The sequence below is a fragment of the Phyllosticta citribraziliensis genome (genome assembly GCF_038025025.1).
Source record: "Phyllosticta citribraziliensis strain CPC 17464 chromosome Unknown J3D65scaffold_4, whole genome shotgun sequence".
NCBI lineage: Eukaryota > Fungi > Ascomycota > Dothideomycetes > Botryosphaeriales > Phyllostictaceae > Phyllosticta > Phyllosticta citribraziliensis.
Window position 1 is genome coordinate 967960 of NW_027117341.1, and position 16922 is coordinate 984881.

At 54.2% G+C, this 16922-nt stretch overlaps 5 protein-coding genes across 5 annotated transcripts; 3 read left to right on the forward strand and 2 right to left on the reverse strand.

Moving 5' to 3' along the window:
• Positions 1-170: 170 nt before the first annotated feature.
• Positions 171-3367, reverse strand: J3D65DRAFT_619083 (acyltransferase-domain-containing protein). The gene is made up of 6 exons (XM_066799707.1): positions 3275-3367; positions 3017-3217; positions 2722-2965; positions 2248-2663; positions 1846-2191; positions 171-1761 (listed from the first exon to the last, which is right to left on the reverse strand). The coding sequence occupies exons 2-6, from the start codon at positions 3187-3189 to the stop codon at positions 646-648; spliced, it is 2295 nt and encodes a 764-aa protein (XP_066656843.1). The 5' UTR covers positions 3190-3217; positions 3275-3367; the 3' UTR covers positions 171-645.
• Positions 3368-3675: 308 nt separating this feature from the next.
• J3D65DRAFT_550316 (uncharacterized protein) lies at positions 3676-4310 on the forward strand (the record flags this gene model as incomplete). The annotated part of the gene is made up of 2 exons (XM_066796995.1): positions 3676-3848; positions 4013-4310. 2 exons carry the CDS (start codon positions 3676-3678, stop codon positions 4308-4310), a joined length of 471 nt encoding a protein of 156 aa, XP_066656844.1.
• Positions 4311-6969: 2659 nt separating this feature from the next.
• J3D65DRAFT_284769 (uncharacterized protein) lies at positions 6970-8182 on the forward strand. The gene has a single exon (XM_066795107.1). The coding sequence runs from the start codon at positions 7224-7226 to the stop codon at positions 7974-7976; it is 753 nt and encodes a 250-aa protein (XP_066656845.1). The 5' UTR covers positions 6970-7223; the 3' UTR covers positions 7977-8182.
• A 3952-nt stretch (positions 8183-12134) lies between these two features.
• Positions 12135-14314, forward strand: J3D65DRAFT_666284 (copper amine oxidase 1; the record flags this gene model as incomplete). Its single annotated transcript, XM_066802909.1, has 4 exons — positions 12135-12466; positions 12521-13118; positions 13171-13275; positions 13328-14314. 4 exons carry the CDS (start codon positions 12135-12137, stop codon positions 14312-14314), a joined length of 2022 nt encoding a protein of 673 aa, XP_066656846.1.
• A 282-nt stretch (positions 14315-14596) lies between these two features.
• Positions 14597-16910, reverse strand: J3D65DRAFT_619103 (phosphatidate cytidylyltransferase). The gene is made up of 5 exons (XM_066799708.1): positions 16377-16910; positions 15960-16323; positions 15563-15909; positions 15053-15511; positions 14597-14999 (listed from the first exon to the last, which is right to left on the reverse strand). The coding sequence occupies exons 1-5, from the start codon at positions 16530-16532 to the stop codon at positions 14961-14963; spliced, it is 1365 nt and encodes a 454-aa protein (XP_066656847.1). The 5' UTR covers positions 16533-16910; the 3' UTR covers positions 14597-14960.
• Positions 16911-16922: the final 12 nt, after the last annotated feature.

Here is a 16922-nt window from a genome sequence, read left to right on the forward strand (position 1 = left end):
GACTTGAAATTACTGAAAAGGTCCCGATTTGCACTAACTTGTTCTCGCGCTCAGAGAGTTCTTGACGTTCAACAGTTGCCTGACACGAATCGCGAAGAAGATGGGCGTGTGTATCTATGCGAAAAGCAAGGGGGGCAAAAGTACGCTCGAGGAGGGGAGATTGAGACAAAGTAGCACAAGTTGCGTCAAGGCCCCTCAATACGTATCAGCCGACGCCTGTCAGTTCGGGGGGCACGCGCCAGTAGAAAAGAGTCGAGAAGAAAAAAGTGGGCAACGCAGGCGCCACTTCCAAGTAATCGGACGTGTGACGGCAGACCGATCCGGGTTCATTGATGTCAGACTTGACCATTGTGGCTGGTGCTGCCGACAGGGATCGGAGGCAATCATCCCCACCCATCAGCGATCTCTCGAGCTTGGAGCGGACACCGTTCACGACCGCTTGATCCTGCAGCGACTAGACGCCTATAGGTCACTTTAGTCTCTCAGCTCTCGCACGCCGGTGAAGAACTGCCTGCAATGTGTGGTCCAAAATGGCATGGGTCAAGACATTCTGACCTCATTGACTGTAGTATCCAAAAGACAAAGTTTACTGGTTATATGATGATCGTGGCGCATGTTTTTGAAGTCGTCCCTCTTCCTCTGTGCTCAGTCCGTTCCATGTTTTCGCTTTTCAATCGCTCCTTCTTTGTGCACAGATAGGTCTTTCGGGCCTCTCGGTTCAGCCACACTCAATGGTATAGTCCGCCCTCTTCCCCATCCACCGTCCGAATGCTTCACTGGCTTTGCGGGTTTTTTCTCTGCGTTGGCGACTTTAGGTACGGGCGCTTGAGGCGCTCTGGCATTGTTCTGCGCCGGACGAGGCTGCTGGCCGATCTTCTTTGGCGACTGCAATGATTGACTAGGGGATTGTGCAGGTGTGACCGCACTTGATGTTGTGCGAGTTGGTCCAGTCCCCAGAGACGGAGTGGCCGTCGAGGGCGGGGCTTTATTTGCGGCTGGAAGAACCGTGGAGGGCATTGGTTTTACCTGCGGCTTCACAGGTTGTGTGACTGGCGTTGAATTCCTCAAGGGACGAAGCTTCGGAGGTCCCGCGGTGGACTTCTTCAACGGAGGCTTCCCTGGAGTTGCTGCCTTGCCCTTAGATGGCTCGGAAGTTGCACGTCCTTTGGGCAGGACCGTCTGCCCGTTTGCTAACTTCACTGGACCTGGGCGGGGAGAAGCTGGAGCTGGCCTGGAAACCGCAAGACCATTGGCTAATTTTACAGGTTGTGATCTTTCTCGATTTTGCACTGCAGTAGTTTCTGGTGCATTCGCTTTGATGACTTGTCCATTGGCCAGGCGGATTGTTTGCTGTGCAAGTTGTTTGCTGTCCTTGGCTTTGCCGAGGTGCTTTTCCAATAGCTTTCGCAGTGCATCGTCGGACATGTTCAGCTTGAGCGGTTGTCTTGCTTTCGCCGCCGTCGCCGTAGAGTCACTGGATGCATTTGGCTTGCGCGTGCCTGGCTGCGAGAAAGATCGATGTCCCTCCACAGGATCGGCTGTGCTCGGGGCCTTTGGCGCAAAGGACCCAACTCCTTTGCCTTCCAGCCCCCTCTCTGCGAGAGTCTGCCTGATTGCGTCCCATTCACCATACTGAGGTTTCCCAACGCTTGTTCCCGATGCTACAGAAGCCGCGGGATCAGCAGCTCTGGCATTTTTCAACGCTTTTTTCGCCAGACTCTGCGGAAGAGCGCCGTCCTTAAGCTGGCCCGACTCTTGCGCCTGTTTTAATTTCGGAGGGTTGTTAACCTTGGGCATTCCTTCAAACAGCGCTCCGACGGAGGCACCATAGAAGAGGAACAATACCGTCAAAAATGCCGTGATCGGCGCAAAGATGGCTAAAAATTCGCCCCAGCTGCCACTTTTGACTTCGGCTTCGATAGCTCGCGCGGGCTTGATTTCTCGAATCTCTTTGGATGACTTTGCCTTCCAAGGGTCCTGTGAGGGGAAGTGTCCTGTCCGAGAGAAATAGTCGAGATAGTGATCCTTTTCCTTCCAGCGGTTTCGCAGCCACACTTCAAAGGCTTCCGGGTCATCGATGGGGATTTCACTGATCTTGAAGCGTCTCCAGTGCATGTTGACAGATTTTGGAGGCCGACCTTCCATGAACGAGGATTGGAGGGTAAAGATGTCTTGGCCGTACTTTCCAAGACTGTATGCATTGAATCAGCCTGTTTCGCGCGCAGTTTAGGGCCAGGATATACTCACGGGATTCCCTCATAGCCAATTGTGCAGTCATACAGCCATTCAGTGCTCTTACGTAGATTCTGCAGGCAGAATCTCAGACCGGTGCTCCGTGGAAGCAATTGGTGGCGCATGTCCTGAATCCCATTCTTTTCCGCCCACCTCTTGCTACTCTGTCTAGTCGTAGCACTCAAGTTGGTACCTTCTGGAAAAATGATGAGCCACATGGGATCATTTGGATTACTGAGCTCGTCGAGATGCTGCTGAAATCGTGGTTTGTCGTGCTCCCAATTTCGGGCCAGGAAAATGAAGTTGTAGAACTGGCAGCCCCAGCCGATCAAGGGGATGTTTCGGAGCGATTCTTTGAGAATGATGTAGACATGACCAGCCATCTTGTTCGTGTACGCGATCCACCATAGATACAGCCAGTCGGTGTAGAGCTGCAAGGGGTGAGCACGTGAGGGGGAGGGTTTTCTGAGACTGGACATTGTTCCTCACCTGATGATTGGCCATTAAGACGATTCGCCGCGGGAAATTGCATTCGAGGCTGCCATCCGGCCTCTGAACCAATTGACCTGGGAGACTTGCATCGCCGCTGACGTGGACTTTGGTGGGTGACCACCACTGGGTCAGGGTGGTCACAAGCACCGCGAACGACTGCTTTGTGAAGGCGATGTAGTCATTGTAGAACTTGGGATCGATCATTTTAAACGGAAGTCCGATGAATTGGGCTGCGTTGATTCTGTATTCGCAGTCAGAAGGCTGGAGTCTTGAGCAAGCGGGTCACACTCACGCCAACACGCCGGACAAGAAAGTCGAGGCGACGGACACGCCGCGCTCGGCCTGACCAAACTGGCCATGCTTGGGAGGACCTGATGGATGAGGGTCGATGGAGGGACTTTTGAAGTTGAGACCAGCGCCCAGGTTGCGTTTGGCGGTCGACTGGGCTGGAGTTGATGGAGGCATCGCTGTGTTGTGGGCGGGGATGACGTCTCTGTCTCTCGGTTAGCTCTCACACTTTCTCTCGACTCTTCGGTGCTTCTCGACTTACAACTCACCACCAACATCAGCGACAGCGAAGACTTGGAGGCATGGTGACAACGATCGCGAAGGTAGGAGTTGTGCTTTAAACAGGCGTGTGCGCAGATGCAAGAGCTGGGATGCAGATGGATGGATGCACCGGTGGCTCCGAAGTGTGGCGCGAGCGCTTGCACGATGACGACAGGCCGGCCAGGGTAAAACAGGCTTGCAACCAGATGGCGACTCTGCGCAACCTCCATTTCCTGTTCAAGCCACACACATGCATCCGCCATCGACTTCGACATCCTTCTTCCCCGCCTGTTCAAAGCCTCGACTCTTCCCGCCTTTAATCCTCTCACCCCCTTAGCGTCTTGGACCAGCATCTCGCATCTTTCGTCTCTACCATCGCCACGACTCTGCCTCTCGTCCAAAATGGCTCCTGTTACCTCATCCTCCAGCAAGGCTCTTAGAAAGTCGACCGCAAGGTCGTCTGCTCCTTTGAAGGCGGCCCACACCCCCTCGCCTTACGAAATCATGGCGGCACGCATTTCCAACCGTATTGCAGAGCTTGCCGAGAACTACACGTTCATTGAGAGACCAAGAGAGTATGTGACATCCGAAGCGTCCCGTAGTACTTGTGGCAAATAGCAGTGGCATCTTCAGTCTCCTTGCCACACGCCCAGTATCACGAGTAGGAGACTCCTGGGCTCTATGCCTTCTAATCAGGTACTCTCCCTTGTTCAACATATGCTAACATTACTCTCCACAGACTCCCGCAGCCAGTACACGAGCCAGCCACCGGATCCAGCGGCCGCAAGCAACCGCGCAAACTCGAGATTCGTCTGCCAAGCACTTCGCCTGACGGTGTCTCATTCAGTGCTCCGTTCCTCGACAACACCCTTTCCAAGATGCTCGCCCTCCAAGAACGCATGCTCAAGATTGGCATCGACCTCGCCAAGAACGAAGACGTCAATGATGATGTCAAGAGGGAGCAGTTTGCCCAAAGTGCAGAGCTGAGCAAGATTATCGCCCTCATCTGCGCCGAGAAGGCCAGGCAGGGGGCGTAAGGTTGATTGTATTCGAGGGACATCTTTGACGCATTTTACGACTTGGATTTTGAGGACGGGGATACACAGGTCATGATGGGAACGATCGCATTTTCTTTCCAGGATGGCGTTGGCATGTTTAGGTCGCAAAAGTGGAGACCATCTATGATCATTCTTTCTCAGACGTTCCCAAACATGGAACTCCGGTCGCTCTGGTTGATGTGCGGGGATACCTGCAAGCCATTTAGCCAAGTTGGACCTCACGATTTCTTCCCAGGGCGTTTTCCCCGGGTCTTGCGATCGTGAACCCCTTGCATTATCAAGACGACAGGACCAATTCACAACTTACGACCATCTCTTACACCCACACACAATCCGGCAACCGCTAGTTTGCTGCTGTTATAGAGTGCGAATCCACGCAGAGGGTTGTCGTCGTCGTAAATGCATGCCTCGCATCCGCATAAAGCGCCCCTTGCATGGTCGTTCCTCTTGCCATATCAAGTAAGCAATCCCAACGCGAAGGGTCGCTGGTATCCTGTTTCATTGGCTAATAGAGCTGCAGGTAAGTGTTTGTCGGTTTCGATACAGACAGAACGTGTTCTGAACATTCGAGGTAGCCCAAGTCTTTGCAACTTGTCAACGCTTTTCTAATTGTGCATTGTCTCTGTCGTTCTTCTGTTTGAGTTGGCTCCACGTTGTATGCACGAGTGCAGTTTGGACCTCGATGATTCCAGAAGGGCACATCACCCCTTCTTCCGTCACCTCGAAAACCTTCTTTCAGCATCCAGCCCCTTGGTGCCCACCAGGACACAAAGAACGAGTATGATCCCGGGACAGTCTCGACTCAAGCCATTCTGTGACCTCTTCACACGAAATGACAAAAGTGGGGATATTCCGGGGCAAATCAAACCACAAGGCAGTACCAAACCAACCCCTTCTGGTACATGCAAGATTGCACGTCACTATGTCGCCAAGCAAGCCGCCAGCCAAACAATCCAGATACCTGCCCCTCGTAACCTCATCTCGGCAACTGTCACACAGCAGCGGCAGCGGGTATGTCGTGTCATAGATTGCATTCCCAATCGACGCGGGCGGGCGGACGCCACGTCGCAAGCCGTTGGCGAAACAACCTGGATTGCTTTGGCTGCTGCCGTGGACGCTGAGCAGCTCGCCCGGTCGATGGCCCGTTTGGGCCGCGCGGCTGGCCGCGCAGAGTGACGCAGGTACCGCCTCTGTCCGCCTCCGTCTCCGGAACGGTACAGAGAGGCTCTGGGGCTGCCGCGGCGTCACGGTCAAAGGAAGAAAGCCGAGTGGCTACCGGATTTCACTCTCTGGTGGGACACACTGCAGGCAGCCAGCGCGGGAAGCGTGGTTGAGGCAATCTTGGTGGTGGTGATGGTGGTGATGGTGGCTCACTGCGGCTGGGGGATTGGTCATGTCGGATTGCTTTTGCTCCCAGCGTCCCTGCCTTGGGAAGGTGCTTGCTTGGTGGTTCTGTGGCTGAGGCTTGCACTTGACACACAGGAGCCAGACCTGGATGCGGGTTGTGCGGAGAATATTTTTCCTGTGGCAAGTTGGCGCGGTCGTCTGATGCAGGTACCGTTCTGGGTCTTGGAAGATGGTTGGGTGACGCCCGTGGATGCTTCTTGTGCACACCCGGATGATCTTGTGCCATGGGGAGTTGCCGTGTTATATTGACATGGTCTGGAGAGCTCTGGAATCACGCGGTGAACAGTCTTTCTTGGCCACCACAATTGCACAATATCTTCTTCGGTTTGTGTCCATGCAGCGGACGATCTTATAATTGGTACTGGGGCTGCTTGTTTCCTGTGGCAGAAATATTGTCAATGCGCAGGAGAAAGCGGCTTTGACCAAGCATGACTGTGACTTGAAGAGTGGCAAGTTTTCGTGCAAAATTGATTGTTGTTCGCCCTTGTTTCTTCTCACCACTTGGACACCAGAACAAACGTTGAGGATCTGGTGACATCAAACGCAGAGAACTTCAAAGATACAACGCCTCAACTATGCAGTAGACTGCTACCAAAAAGGCTAGAGTCCTTGCTTCGTCCCTTCTGGACACATGCCACAGCTCCCGCAGCTTTCCAGGATACAAAGCGACCTTTCACAAAGTGCATCGTCAACTTTCCAGTCTTGTCCCTAGGTGACGTCAGGTGAGCAGTGTGGATTTGGAGCGGTGAGCGATTCGAGGCTTGAAAAAGCTTAAACGAGCGCCAGTGCTGTATGGAGCCGAGAAAAAATCGAGCTGTGCGACTCGGAATGCTGTGCCGTCGGCGCGCTGCACCAGGTGACAGACGGTCTGTCGACGGGCTTGGGAAAAGCACTTGAACTCTCAACCTTTTGCATCTAGCTGCTGGACCAATGCGCTTGGTGCTCGCTAGCGACGTTGGAGCGGTGAGGTCATGCATTAGCTGTGTCGTCTGTAAAGTCGGCTGATATTTCGTGGTCAAGTGGATGCGGCCAGCCGTGTGCGGAAATCCAAGCAGGCCCGCAATCTCGCCAGAGACGGGCTGCACTTTTGACGTGTTCCAGGCGAGGTCAGAGGTCACAAATCAGCTCAGAGGGTTAGGGAGGAGATACATTATCCATTACTAGCCAAAGATAAAAGCAAGTAATAGGTGGTGGGTGTGCGCGTGAGCTGCTGTGTAGTCTTTGGGCCGTGCGGCCAGGGCCGAACCGGGGCGAACCCAGCAGGCGGTCTAAAAGGGTAGTCCAAGGCCAAGTGCGAAGGAAAAGGCTGATCAGGAAGGAGAAAAAAGACTACATGAGTGGTACAAGGTTGAGGTGATACAGAGAGAAGAAGGACGTGAGAGCGGAAGAGGCGGCTAAGACAGACCGTGATGTCGCGACTGAAAAGGGGGCTCGAATGGTGGTTGCGAGTCATGCTCGCCCAGTACGCCAGACAAAGAAAAAAGGATGAAAAAGAAAAAGATGCCCCAAGCCCATTCGCCAACCCCATGCCGGGTCCGTCTAGGATATCGAGCGCCGTTCCAAAATGTCAGGTACCGTTGCTTTTTTGTCGCAGAATATGGAAAAAGTAAAGAGACGCGGGCCGAAGTCCATGGACGAGAAGGGATGATGGTGACGTCGGATGCTGGTGGAGGAACGCCGATAAAGGGCCGCGTGCGAAGGAGACAGAGAGATGCTGGGTATATGGGATGCAACGAAGTGATGAGGAAGAAGTCGAAGGTGATGAAGATCTCGGATCAGAGCCGTGGAGGGCGAGCGATCCCTGCATGCGGATGCGAGATCGTCAGCGCCCACATCCAGAGGGCTGGTTCCGCTGACGGACGGGGATTCTTGACAAAGTCTGGCTGTCGACGTCAATTCCAAGCCCCCTTTATGTATAATTTTTCCATTGGGTCCCAAACTCACGTCGTCGGTCTACGCCTTGGTGGAGCAAGGCCGGCAGCTCTTGAGCTTGCAGCGCTGGCATTCGTAGATGAACCAGTGAGGCCCCGAGTGGCAGAGGTTGCATATCCAGTGGATGAGGGTGTTGTCCGACTTGATCATTTTGAACGAGTGGTCGCAGCTTCCGGAGACGGCCATTGTAGCGGAGTGGAATTGAAATTGAAGGGGGGGGTTTATTTTCTGGCGATGGTGTGTCAGCGGGAGAAGGTTGATATGGTGCGGCGGGCGTCGAGACTGACCGTGGTAGAAGTAGTGTAGGAGGGTTTGAGAGGTGACCGGTGAGGCGATGGATGGATGGAAAGGGCAAAAAGCAAATTCGCCGATTCGTCGTCTTCTGATGAGCTAGCGGATCTGATGGATCTCGGTTGGCGGATGATCTCCAGCGGGGCAGAAGGGCCGTCTTCTTATAGAGAATATGGTCCAGGGTTGCTTTGCGGGCCCACGGTTGCAGTGCAAGATTTCTGGTATCCAGGAATGCTTGTGCTGAGGACCGTTTGGGACAGTGGAGCGGCCCAAAGGAGCAGCGGATAGACGCCCGTCACACGATGGGGGAAGTATGCTACCCTATATCAATCGCGGCTTGACCAGAGCGGAAAGGCTGGCGGAGGCTTTGTCAGACCGGGGCGTGGGTGGCCCGCAGCCGCGGCCATGGGTTGCAGGGCGAGGTAGCTAATCCTTGTTGCAAAGGAATGCGGCTTCATTCTTTTTGGACCGTGGGTAAGGCGATATCAGGACGGCGGGGCGGCGTGTCACGGTGGAAGCAGGCGAGGGCGGAATGGGACAGGATGGGGACGGGGACCAGGACAAGGTCGCCAGCATTTCCTGGATCCTGGGCGTGTGTCTCCAAAAGCAACGCGAACCCGGGTACAGGTACAGGCCGTGTACAGGTACAGGTACAGGTACAGGCACAGGTACAGTGTGCGATTCAAGCCAGGCACAGGAACAGGAAGGGGAACAATTTGTAGACGACGAGGAGTCGGGTGTTGCTTGGTGCCCAATCAGGCGCCGTGCAGGTCGGGCGCCGCAGCTGGCCTGGCCGTTTGAGCGTCATCCTCTCTCCACCACCCATCAACCATCACCGACGACGACGACGACGACGACAACATCGACAACATCGCCAGTGCTGCTCGTCCACGGCACCTCATCTGCCGCCATGACCTCAGACCCTTCTCCTCGACGTCTCCCTCGGCTCGCTCCCTCCCGCGCCGTCGCACATGTCTTATTGGTCTCAACCTCAAAGAAACGTGCCTAACCATGCATCTTCAACAACCTCACCAGCCACAAGATCCATCATCGCATCGCTGCAAGATCTCGCGTCTGTACCCGGTAGCGGCCCGTCCAATCAGCAAGCCGTGGCGTGGCGTCGCGTCGCGTCTTGCCGCGCCGTCAGCAATCGAGAAGAAATAGACACCACTCCAGTCCATCAGAAACGGGCACCTCGCCTCGCCTCGCCTCGCCGTCATTTCCCATTCGGACTGTTCGACTCTCCCTTTTTAATCCGCGAACCTGGATGAGACGCTCTCGTTGCACACATTCCAGAACCGACGGCGGGAGCCTCAAAGCCAGCCAGGTCGCTTTCGCGTCCGTGTCCCTCCCACACAGAGGCCCAGGAGCAAAAGCCTCTGAAACATGGTTGCACCCGTTCCTCCCACCAATCCAAACTCTGCCCGCTGCATCCACCGGCGGGCTGATGCGCCTTGAGCGGTGACCGATTCGGCTGTGCGTCGCCCGCTCCCCGATACGAGAAGAAACACCAGAGCCTTGCCATTGGGAAACGCTCTGTATGCGATTGACAACCCCCCGACTCTTTTCTGGTTGGGCTTGCATCAAGGCCGCACTCGCCCCTCCCCGTCGCCAGGCCAAAGCAAACCAAAGCTCAGGTCCCAACGTTTCCAATCAAGCCGGAATCTCACCATTTGTCTTGATCCTCGAAGCGATCCGGCCATCTCCCGCTTCCGCCCTCCCGCCCGTCCGCCCGCCCCGCTTACCCGTCTGCTGTGAAGCTCCACCGTCCTGCCACATCCCTTTCCCGAACCGTCAGATGCTCTCGCCATCGCCCAGGTCTGAGCTCTCCGTGGCTCCAATGCCGTGACACGACCTTCTCATCTGCTGTTCGGAGAATAAATAGTCGCCCAGCCACCGACCACTTTGCGGTGTGCGTCAGTCGCACAAACCAGAGATTCGACTATCAAACGCGTCACCGCCGCCTTTGCAAGGCGTCCTGACCAGGCACTTGGGCTTTCCAGAAACCTTTCAGAACCAGGTTCACGGTGCTCATAACTGCCAAGAGTATATCCCACCTGTATGGTTTGACGTCTGCCGTGCACCACCACTGGCGTGTTTGAGGCAGCTTAGCGACGAGAGCTTACCTATTTTTACCAGGAAGTCTTATGACTCTGCCGGTCATCATAATCAGTGTGAGCTATCCAACTCACGGGGAGTTTTCCGCGCAGGGCCATGTCCTCATTTGCTCCATCAAACCTTCGACGACGGTTTCTGCATCTTGTTTGCCATTTGTGGTGTTGAGGCGTTGGAGGCTGAGTCGATCCTGCCAGACCCTTGCCGTGCACTTTGGCTTGATGGCTTCATCTGCGAAATTACGCATCTAGCTGCTGTGCAACACCTGCAAGCCCATCTGCTACGGTCGGCGCATCAGGTGGCTAGACCGGTCCAAGTTGGTTTCCTCTAACACCAATACTTTTTCTGGCGTGTGCCAAGTTTTGGACTGTCAATACCATCGCCTGTCGTTAATCAAGTCGACTATGCTGCGATTGACCAGGAGATTCCAGCGTCTTTGTCTTGAGGCGACACTGTTGAGTCTTCCGGGGATTTTCCCGCTGACCTTCTTTTTCTATGGCTATAATCGCCGTCTCTGGCACTTCTCGCACATCTTTCGACAGCCACTCCTATCGCGCAAGGATCAGAGGAAGCTGGCGCTCAAACGGGGAAACTTTTGATTTTGAAAGAGGATCCAAAATTAGATGCCGCTTGGTGATGACGGACGAGGTGATCACAACGGCTGAGATATGCGTGACAACCAGGCACGAATATCTCACAGGTCTAACGTGCAGCCTGCAGCAGAAGCTCCTAATCAGCCTTGAGTTGGCAAATTCGAGCGTCGGCTAGATATGGCTCTGAAGCGACATCTCCTCTCCCAAAAGGATGGCCAAAGGTAGGAATGCCTTTGCTGTGACAAGGACCAATTCTTCGCCTGCGCATACTTTGATTGAAAAAATGACCGCGATGCATGACGCGGTGTCCTCGACTTTGGAATTTCCAAGGCGTTGGATGCGCTCGAGGACGAGTGCCGACCATCATCCTCGGTGCCAGTGCTGCGCTCAGCAATTTGCCCCCGCAATGTGGGCGAGTCCTTCTTGGGCGAGTCCTTCTTGGGCGAGTCCTTCTAGGGAATGAGGTGGAAATGACCTCGGGCAGACCTCCGTCGCGGAAAAGTGCCGCGCATTGGATGAGTGCGAATGGCTCCAATGTGCACTGACAAATTGCCTAGTATGGTTAGCCGGACGCCGCTATCGCAACGTGATATTCAGCCTCTCTGTTTTGTTCCTGCTGCCGGAAGCCGCATGGGACCCTGCTTCGACGATTGGCAGGGTGGGTTCGATGTTCTTCTCGGTTCATTCAGTGCCACGGCTGAAGCATGACGCTGAATAATCGCGGCCGTGGTCTTTGGTTCTCTCGCTGCTCCGAGTTCAAGAGTTGCTCCTGAAGCATGATTAGATGCGACAGGGATGGAAACATTCAGACAGGCCTGTAAACAAGGTTTCCATGACCGAGTGCAGCACCTCCGAAGAGTCAAATAAGGAGTCTTCCAAAATGGCGTTACGGGCAGTTCTTCGGCTCCAGGATCGGGTTGAAGAGCGAACGGCTGATGGGGTTCGGCTTTCGGCTCGGTCAAGAAAACCCTGGCATTGTGGCGATGAGTATTGGTCGAGGTGGATGTGTGGTGGACGAAAGGGCATGGCAGATATCAGCGAGGACACCGGGAGGCAAGTGACAGCGAGCTACCCCAAACGGGCGACGTGGAAACAAGATTGTGGGGGGCCGCGGGCCTAGTCCCCTCTGGGTAGTTGCAGCCGGCCACGCTTGGACTACCCGTCGCCACCCGCTGCGGCTGTTGGCCTTCGACACCACAAGCTTCACGTAAACCTCGTCTCTAACCAGGAACACCCCCTATCAACCTGACCCTATCGCCTGCATGCCGACTCAGCACACACGATTACGATGCTCCGACGATATGCACTTGGGCATGACCTGACATCTGTATGGCCGATTGGCTGTACTTGCCTTTTTGGGCTCTTCTTCATAGTATAAAATCTCACCTCTCCAGTCTTCTACTCAAGGCTTTTGCAACTCCAGACCCTCTCTCTTCCTGTCTTCCTTCTATCTGATACAGAAGACATGGCTCCCCACCCTCTGCAAATTCTCTCCCTGGAGGAGACTCAACGCGCTCGGGACATTGTCCTCGCCCTTCATCCTGGAACGGCAATCGACTTCAGAGAGATATTTCTCCAAGAGCCCACCAAGGCCGATCTGAAGAATTTCCTTGACCTTGAACACAGCGGCTACCTCTCCCCCACATCTGCAAGGCCTCCACGACTTGCCAAGTGCATGTACGACGTCATTGGCCCTGACAGAGTCCCTCAATACCAAGAGTCCGTCGTCGACGTCGAAAGGGGCCAACGCGTAGCCCACGAGGTGATTGGAAAAGAGTTCCAGGCAACACTGACGCTGTAATTATATCCTTGGGACGAGTCGCCCCGACCATGTCGTTGACAATGTGCCAGATCCGAGTTTTCCACATTGGTCGAGGTCTGCAAGGCTTCAAAGCTCTTTCAAGACGCTCTGGCCGAACTTGAGCTGCCAGAAGGCTTCGAGATTGTCATTGAGCCCTGGCCCTATGGAGGTCTGGATCCTGAAGATGAGAACAGGCGGTACTTTCAGGGCTTGATCTTCGCCCAAGACACTCGATCTGGAAATCCCGATTCCAACTTTTACGCTTTTCCCCTGCCCCTCATCCCTATTATGGATGCCCACAAGCAGGAGATCATTCGCGTTGATCGTCTGGCAACAGGTGGAAAGGGTGACGGCCTTTCGGAAAAGACGAATGCCAGAAAGGTGCTCGAGCACTGCCGAACGGCTGATTACGTCCCTGAGATGCTACCAAATGGAACCAGGAAAGATCTTAAGCCCCTCAATGTCGTCCAGCCTGACGGTCCATCCTTCAAGGTCACCGATGAGAGCTTGGTTGAGTGGCAGAAGTGGAGATTCAGGGTCTCATTCAACCCTAGGGAGGGAGCCGTCATTCATGATGTTCACTACGATGGCAGGAGCGTCATGCACCGGTTGAGCATTAGCGAAATGACTGTGCCTTATGCCGACCCAGTAAGAACCGCTGCTCCGATTTTGCAGACATTCATACTAAATCATCAACCAGAGAAATCCGTTCCAGAGAAAACAGGCATTCGACTTTGGTGATGGCGGCGCTGGAAATTGCGCCAACAATCTCAGTCTTGGCTGCGACTGCTTGGGCGTAATCAAGGTGAGACCTGTCCACACGCACACTCTATGCCATGTCACTGACTTCGAGATAGTACTTCGATGCTGTCATCGTTGGATCCGATGGAAAGCCAGATGTCCACCCGAACGTCATCTGTCTCCACGAACAGGACGATGGTATCGGTTGGAAGCACACCAACTGGCGGACTGGAAGGGCAGTCGTCACTCGGCGACGCGAGCTCGTGGTCCAATTCATCATCACTCTCGCCAACTACGAGTACATTTTCGCCTACAAGTTCGACCAATCAGGTGGCATCGACATTGAGGCTCGCGCCACTGGCATAGTCTCCGTCGTCAACATTGATCCGGGAAAGACATCAGACTACGGCAATGTCGTCAACCCTGGTGTATTGGCCCAAAACCACCAGCACATTTTCTGCGCCCGTATCGACCCTGCAATCGACGGACACTCGAATACTGTCGTGCAGGAAGAGTCCCTTCCTGTACCGATGAACCCTAAGACCAACCCCCGCGGAAACCTGTACGAGATTCGCCAAACTCCCATCAAGACTTCTTCATTCGCCGACGCAGCACCGCAAAACAATCGTTTGTTCAGAATCGTCAACTCGGCGCGTAAGAATGGCGTCAGTGGCAAGCCCGTCTCGTACAAGTTCGTCCCGCCGCCAACGCAGCTGCTTCTTGCGGACCCAGAGTCTGTCCAATCTAAGCGCGCACAGTTCGCCCATCATCACGTTTGGGTGACCAAACACAAAGACAACGAGCTCTACGCCGGCGGTCGCTTTACACTCCAGTCGACAAAGGAGGTTGGCGGTGTGGCCGACGCCGTGGCGCGCAACGAAAACGTGGAGAACGACGACGTAGTCGTCTGGAGCGTGTTCGGTCTGACGCACAACCCTCGCGTCGAGGACTGGCCGGTCATGCCAGTCGAGATTCTGCAGGTCAACCTGCGGCCGTCGGACTTCTTTGAGGAGAATCCCAGTATAGACGTGCCGAGCAACAAGAACGTGACGTCGGTGGAGGTGCAAAAAGACACTTGCTGTAAGAGGGACGGCAAGTTGTAGAGCTCCTTTGACTGCTCACTGTTTCCTAATTTAGTCGCCATTTTCTTGTGAAGGGTTTGGCTTGGGGTGTCTTCTTTATCTTAGCATCATACCACACATCACCAACCAAGAATCCAAATTTAGATCTCCTCATGCAACACAAATTATTGAATATCAGACACTGGGCGTTCTCCAGTCTGTCTCAATCGAGGGGCACAGCTTAGGTGACTGAAAAGTCTTTGCTGACATCTGACATGTCTGTACAATGACTATACGCAGCGTTTGCGTACGAGGCACAATACAGCCAAGTGGGCAAGACCTGAGCCCTTTGCATCGTCGCATGTCATCATAGTGAGCACTATTTCAGGGATTTGCAAGTTTTTGAGATTTTCTAGGAGGGAGGAAGCAATATCCCCTTCACCAGGTCACGCGCCGATTATGCCACCTCACGATGACTGGTGTTTACCAGTGTCACCAGTTTGACCGGTCCGCCCCGTGGTCCATGCTTTTCATCGCCTTGGGCCTGTTGATTAGAGAAATGAATATTAGAGTGTTCAGGGAAAGGTGTCTGCGCTGCGCCTCGAATGATTTGAGGTCGTGGCTGGTGCTCTCCTTGCCAGACTGGATACAGGACACTGTGGCTTAAGCGTATGGCTACTTTCGTAGATTATCTCCGCGTCAACTCTCCGGAGATTAACTCAAGGACCTAGATCAACAGGTTAGGAGACAGCTATTCTAAAAGGGGGTTCCAAGACTGACCTGGTTCGAAATCACCCCCTGGTTGACCAGGTGCTTGCTGAGTCCCTTGACAACGTCTATCTGCTGTTCAGAAGAGAGACCGGTGATGGCCTGCTCGATGACACTTCCCACGCTTGCCTTGTGTACCGCGATGAAGCTCGAGTAGTACATGAAGGCGAAGAACCCCATGATGAATTGGCAGTCCATGCGGTCTGTCATACCGCCATGTCCAGGAATCGAATCACCAAAGTCCTTGATCTTGAAAGTGCGCTTCAACCCAGATGCGAAAAATCCTCCAAAGGGAGCAATTAGGGAAGCGAATGAGGCGAATACCATGATGTGGAATTGCATAGGAGACGCAGTAATGGTACTTGGAATGTGTGTCCAGTGCGGCGGAATGAAGGGCAATCGGTACGTGTGGGGTAGAAAAACCGGGTTAATATCACATTCGAGGCCGGTGAAGAAGTTCGCGCCAAGGTCCTAAGAATGTCAATCAAGGCAAGGGGTAGGGCTTGAGCATGGTAGACTCACATTGACCGGACAGATGAAGTATGTGTACCTCATCAGGAGGTTTGTCAAAAACAAGCCGAAGATGACGGTGAAGATCCATGCACCTATGAAGCCTTCGACAGTCTTCTTGGGAGAAATTTTGATGAGTTGGGTACGACCAAAGGTGATGCCGCAAATGTAGGCGAAGATATCGTTTGTGATAACCAGGGACGCGGGAAGGAAGAACCAGATCATTCCCTCAAAAATGTTGTTCATGATGAAGTGGGCCTGCACGACGATTAGGTATAGGGCCATGTGAGTCCATGCGAACTGCGTAAACTGGAACTTGTAGTGACCCTTTTGCAAGGAAACCACGAAGAAGACAAATCCTGCCTCTTTGTCAGCGTCCAGCGACGAAGGAAGAATGGGATTGGCCGACCAGTGACGTAGAGCATGAAGCTGATGAAGCGGTGGTGGGTCGCAAAGGGGAGCAACACCTTATCCACGAGGATAATGTGCTTAAAGTAGTATATCACGCTCTCGCCGTAGAGAAAATACATGGTGGTTCCCAAGAAGTACCAATTGAGACTCTTTGTGAATCTCAAGCTTCGGGCGCGGCTGGGTACATTGGAGATTGCAATAACCTCCTTGAAGGATATGATTTGGACGGCGGTGACAATCATAATGATGTAGATGTGACCCGAGAACATTGCCCAAAAGAAGCCGGCTATCATGACAAGGGTCCAGATGGTTCGGGTGATGAAGGTCTGCTTTTTCTTTTCATATTCTGATGTCGGCGGTACCTGTATCGTCAGTCAGCCTTGTCGGGTGGGCGGATGGTCGACAGGATCCAAACCTCAGCCTTTGCAACGGCTCCATTCCTCGACGGGCTTCCGGGATCCGAGGCAGTCTCACTGATCTCAGACGTGCTGGGTCTCCTGGGCTTCCCGCTGCTGCCGCTCCCCCGGTGCTCTCGGTGCTGGAATTTGACGTCTCTGCGTGGCTTCGTCATGGCGGCGGAAGAGTCGCCGCAGCGGCGCGAGTGCCTTTTGGCGACCTGGCTATGCGCCGGTATGTAGTTCAAAGGCCACGGGCAGGGGCCAGACGGGGACGGGGGCGACGGCGGATTGTGTTTATGCGCGCTGGTTTAGGCAGGTTTTGGTTTGGCAGGGCCGCCAAGGTGCGGTGATAGATGTGAGGCGCGGGCAATGCGCTTCGAACGGAGGGCGCGTGGTGTGCCGGGGAGAAGCGCGTCGGCGGGCGCGGCGAGAGGACGAGTTGGAGAGCAGAGTGGAGGAGGAGTGAAGAGAGAGAGAGAGAGGACTGCAGCCGTGGGTGGGTGATTTACGTCAAGCTGCGCGCCAAGGCTATCTCACTGGTCCAAAGCGGCCGTCGCCGTCGT

Excerpts from the sequence above, each read along its gene's own strand:
- J3D65DRAFT_619083 (XM_066799707.1), bottom strand. The coding sequence starts at position 3,189 with ATGCCTCCATCAACTCCAGCCCAGTCGACCGCCAAACGCAACCTGGGC. Across the intron at positions 2,966-3,016 it reads TTCTTGTCCGGCGTGTTGGC|AATCAACGCAGCCCAATTCA; the intron begins GTGAGTGTGACC and ends CTGCGAATACAG. Across the intron at positions 2,664-2,721 it reads TCTTAATGGCCAATCATCAG|CTCTACACCGACTGGCTGTA; the intron begins GTGAGGAACAAT and ends CACCCCTTGCAG.
- J3D65DRAFT_284769 (XM_066795107.1), top strand. The coding sequence starts at position 7,224 with ATGAAAAAGAAAAAGATGCCCCAAGCCCATTCGCCAACCCCATGCCGG.
- J3D65DRAFT_619103 (XM_066799708.1), bottom strand. The coding sequence starts at position 16,532 with ATGACGAAGCCACGCAGAGACGTCAAATTCCAGCACCGAGAGCACCGG. Across the intron at positions 16,324-16,376 it reads GAGCCGTTGCAAAGGCTGAG|GTACCGCCGACATCAGAATA; the intron begins GTTTGGATCCTG and ends CTGACGATACAG. Across the intron at positions 15,910-15,959 it reads CTTCATGCTCTACGTCACTG|GATTTGTCTTCTTCGTGGTT; the intron begins GTCGGCCAATCC and ends ACAAAGAGGCAG.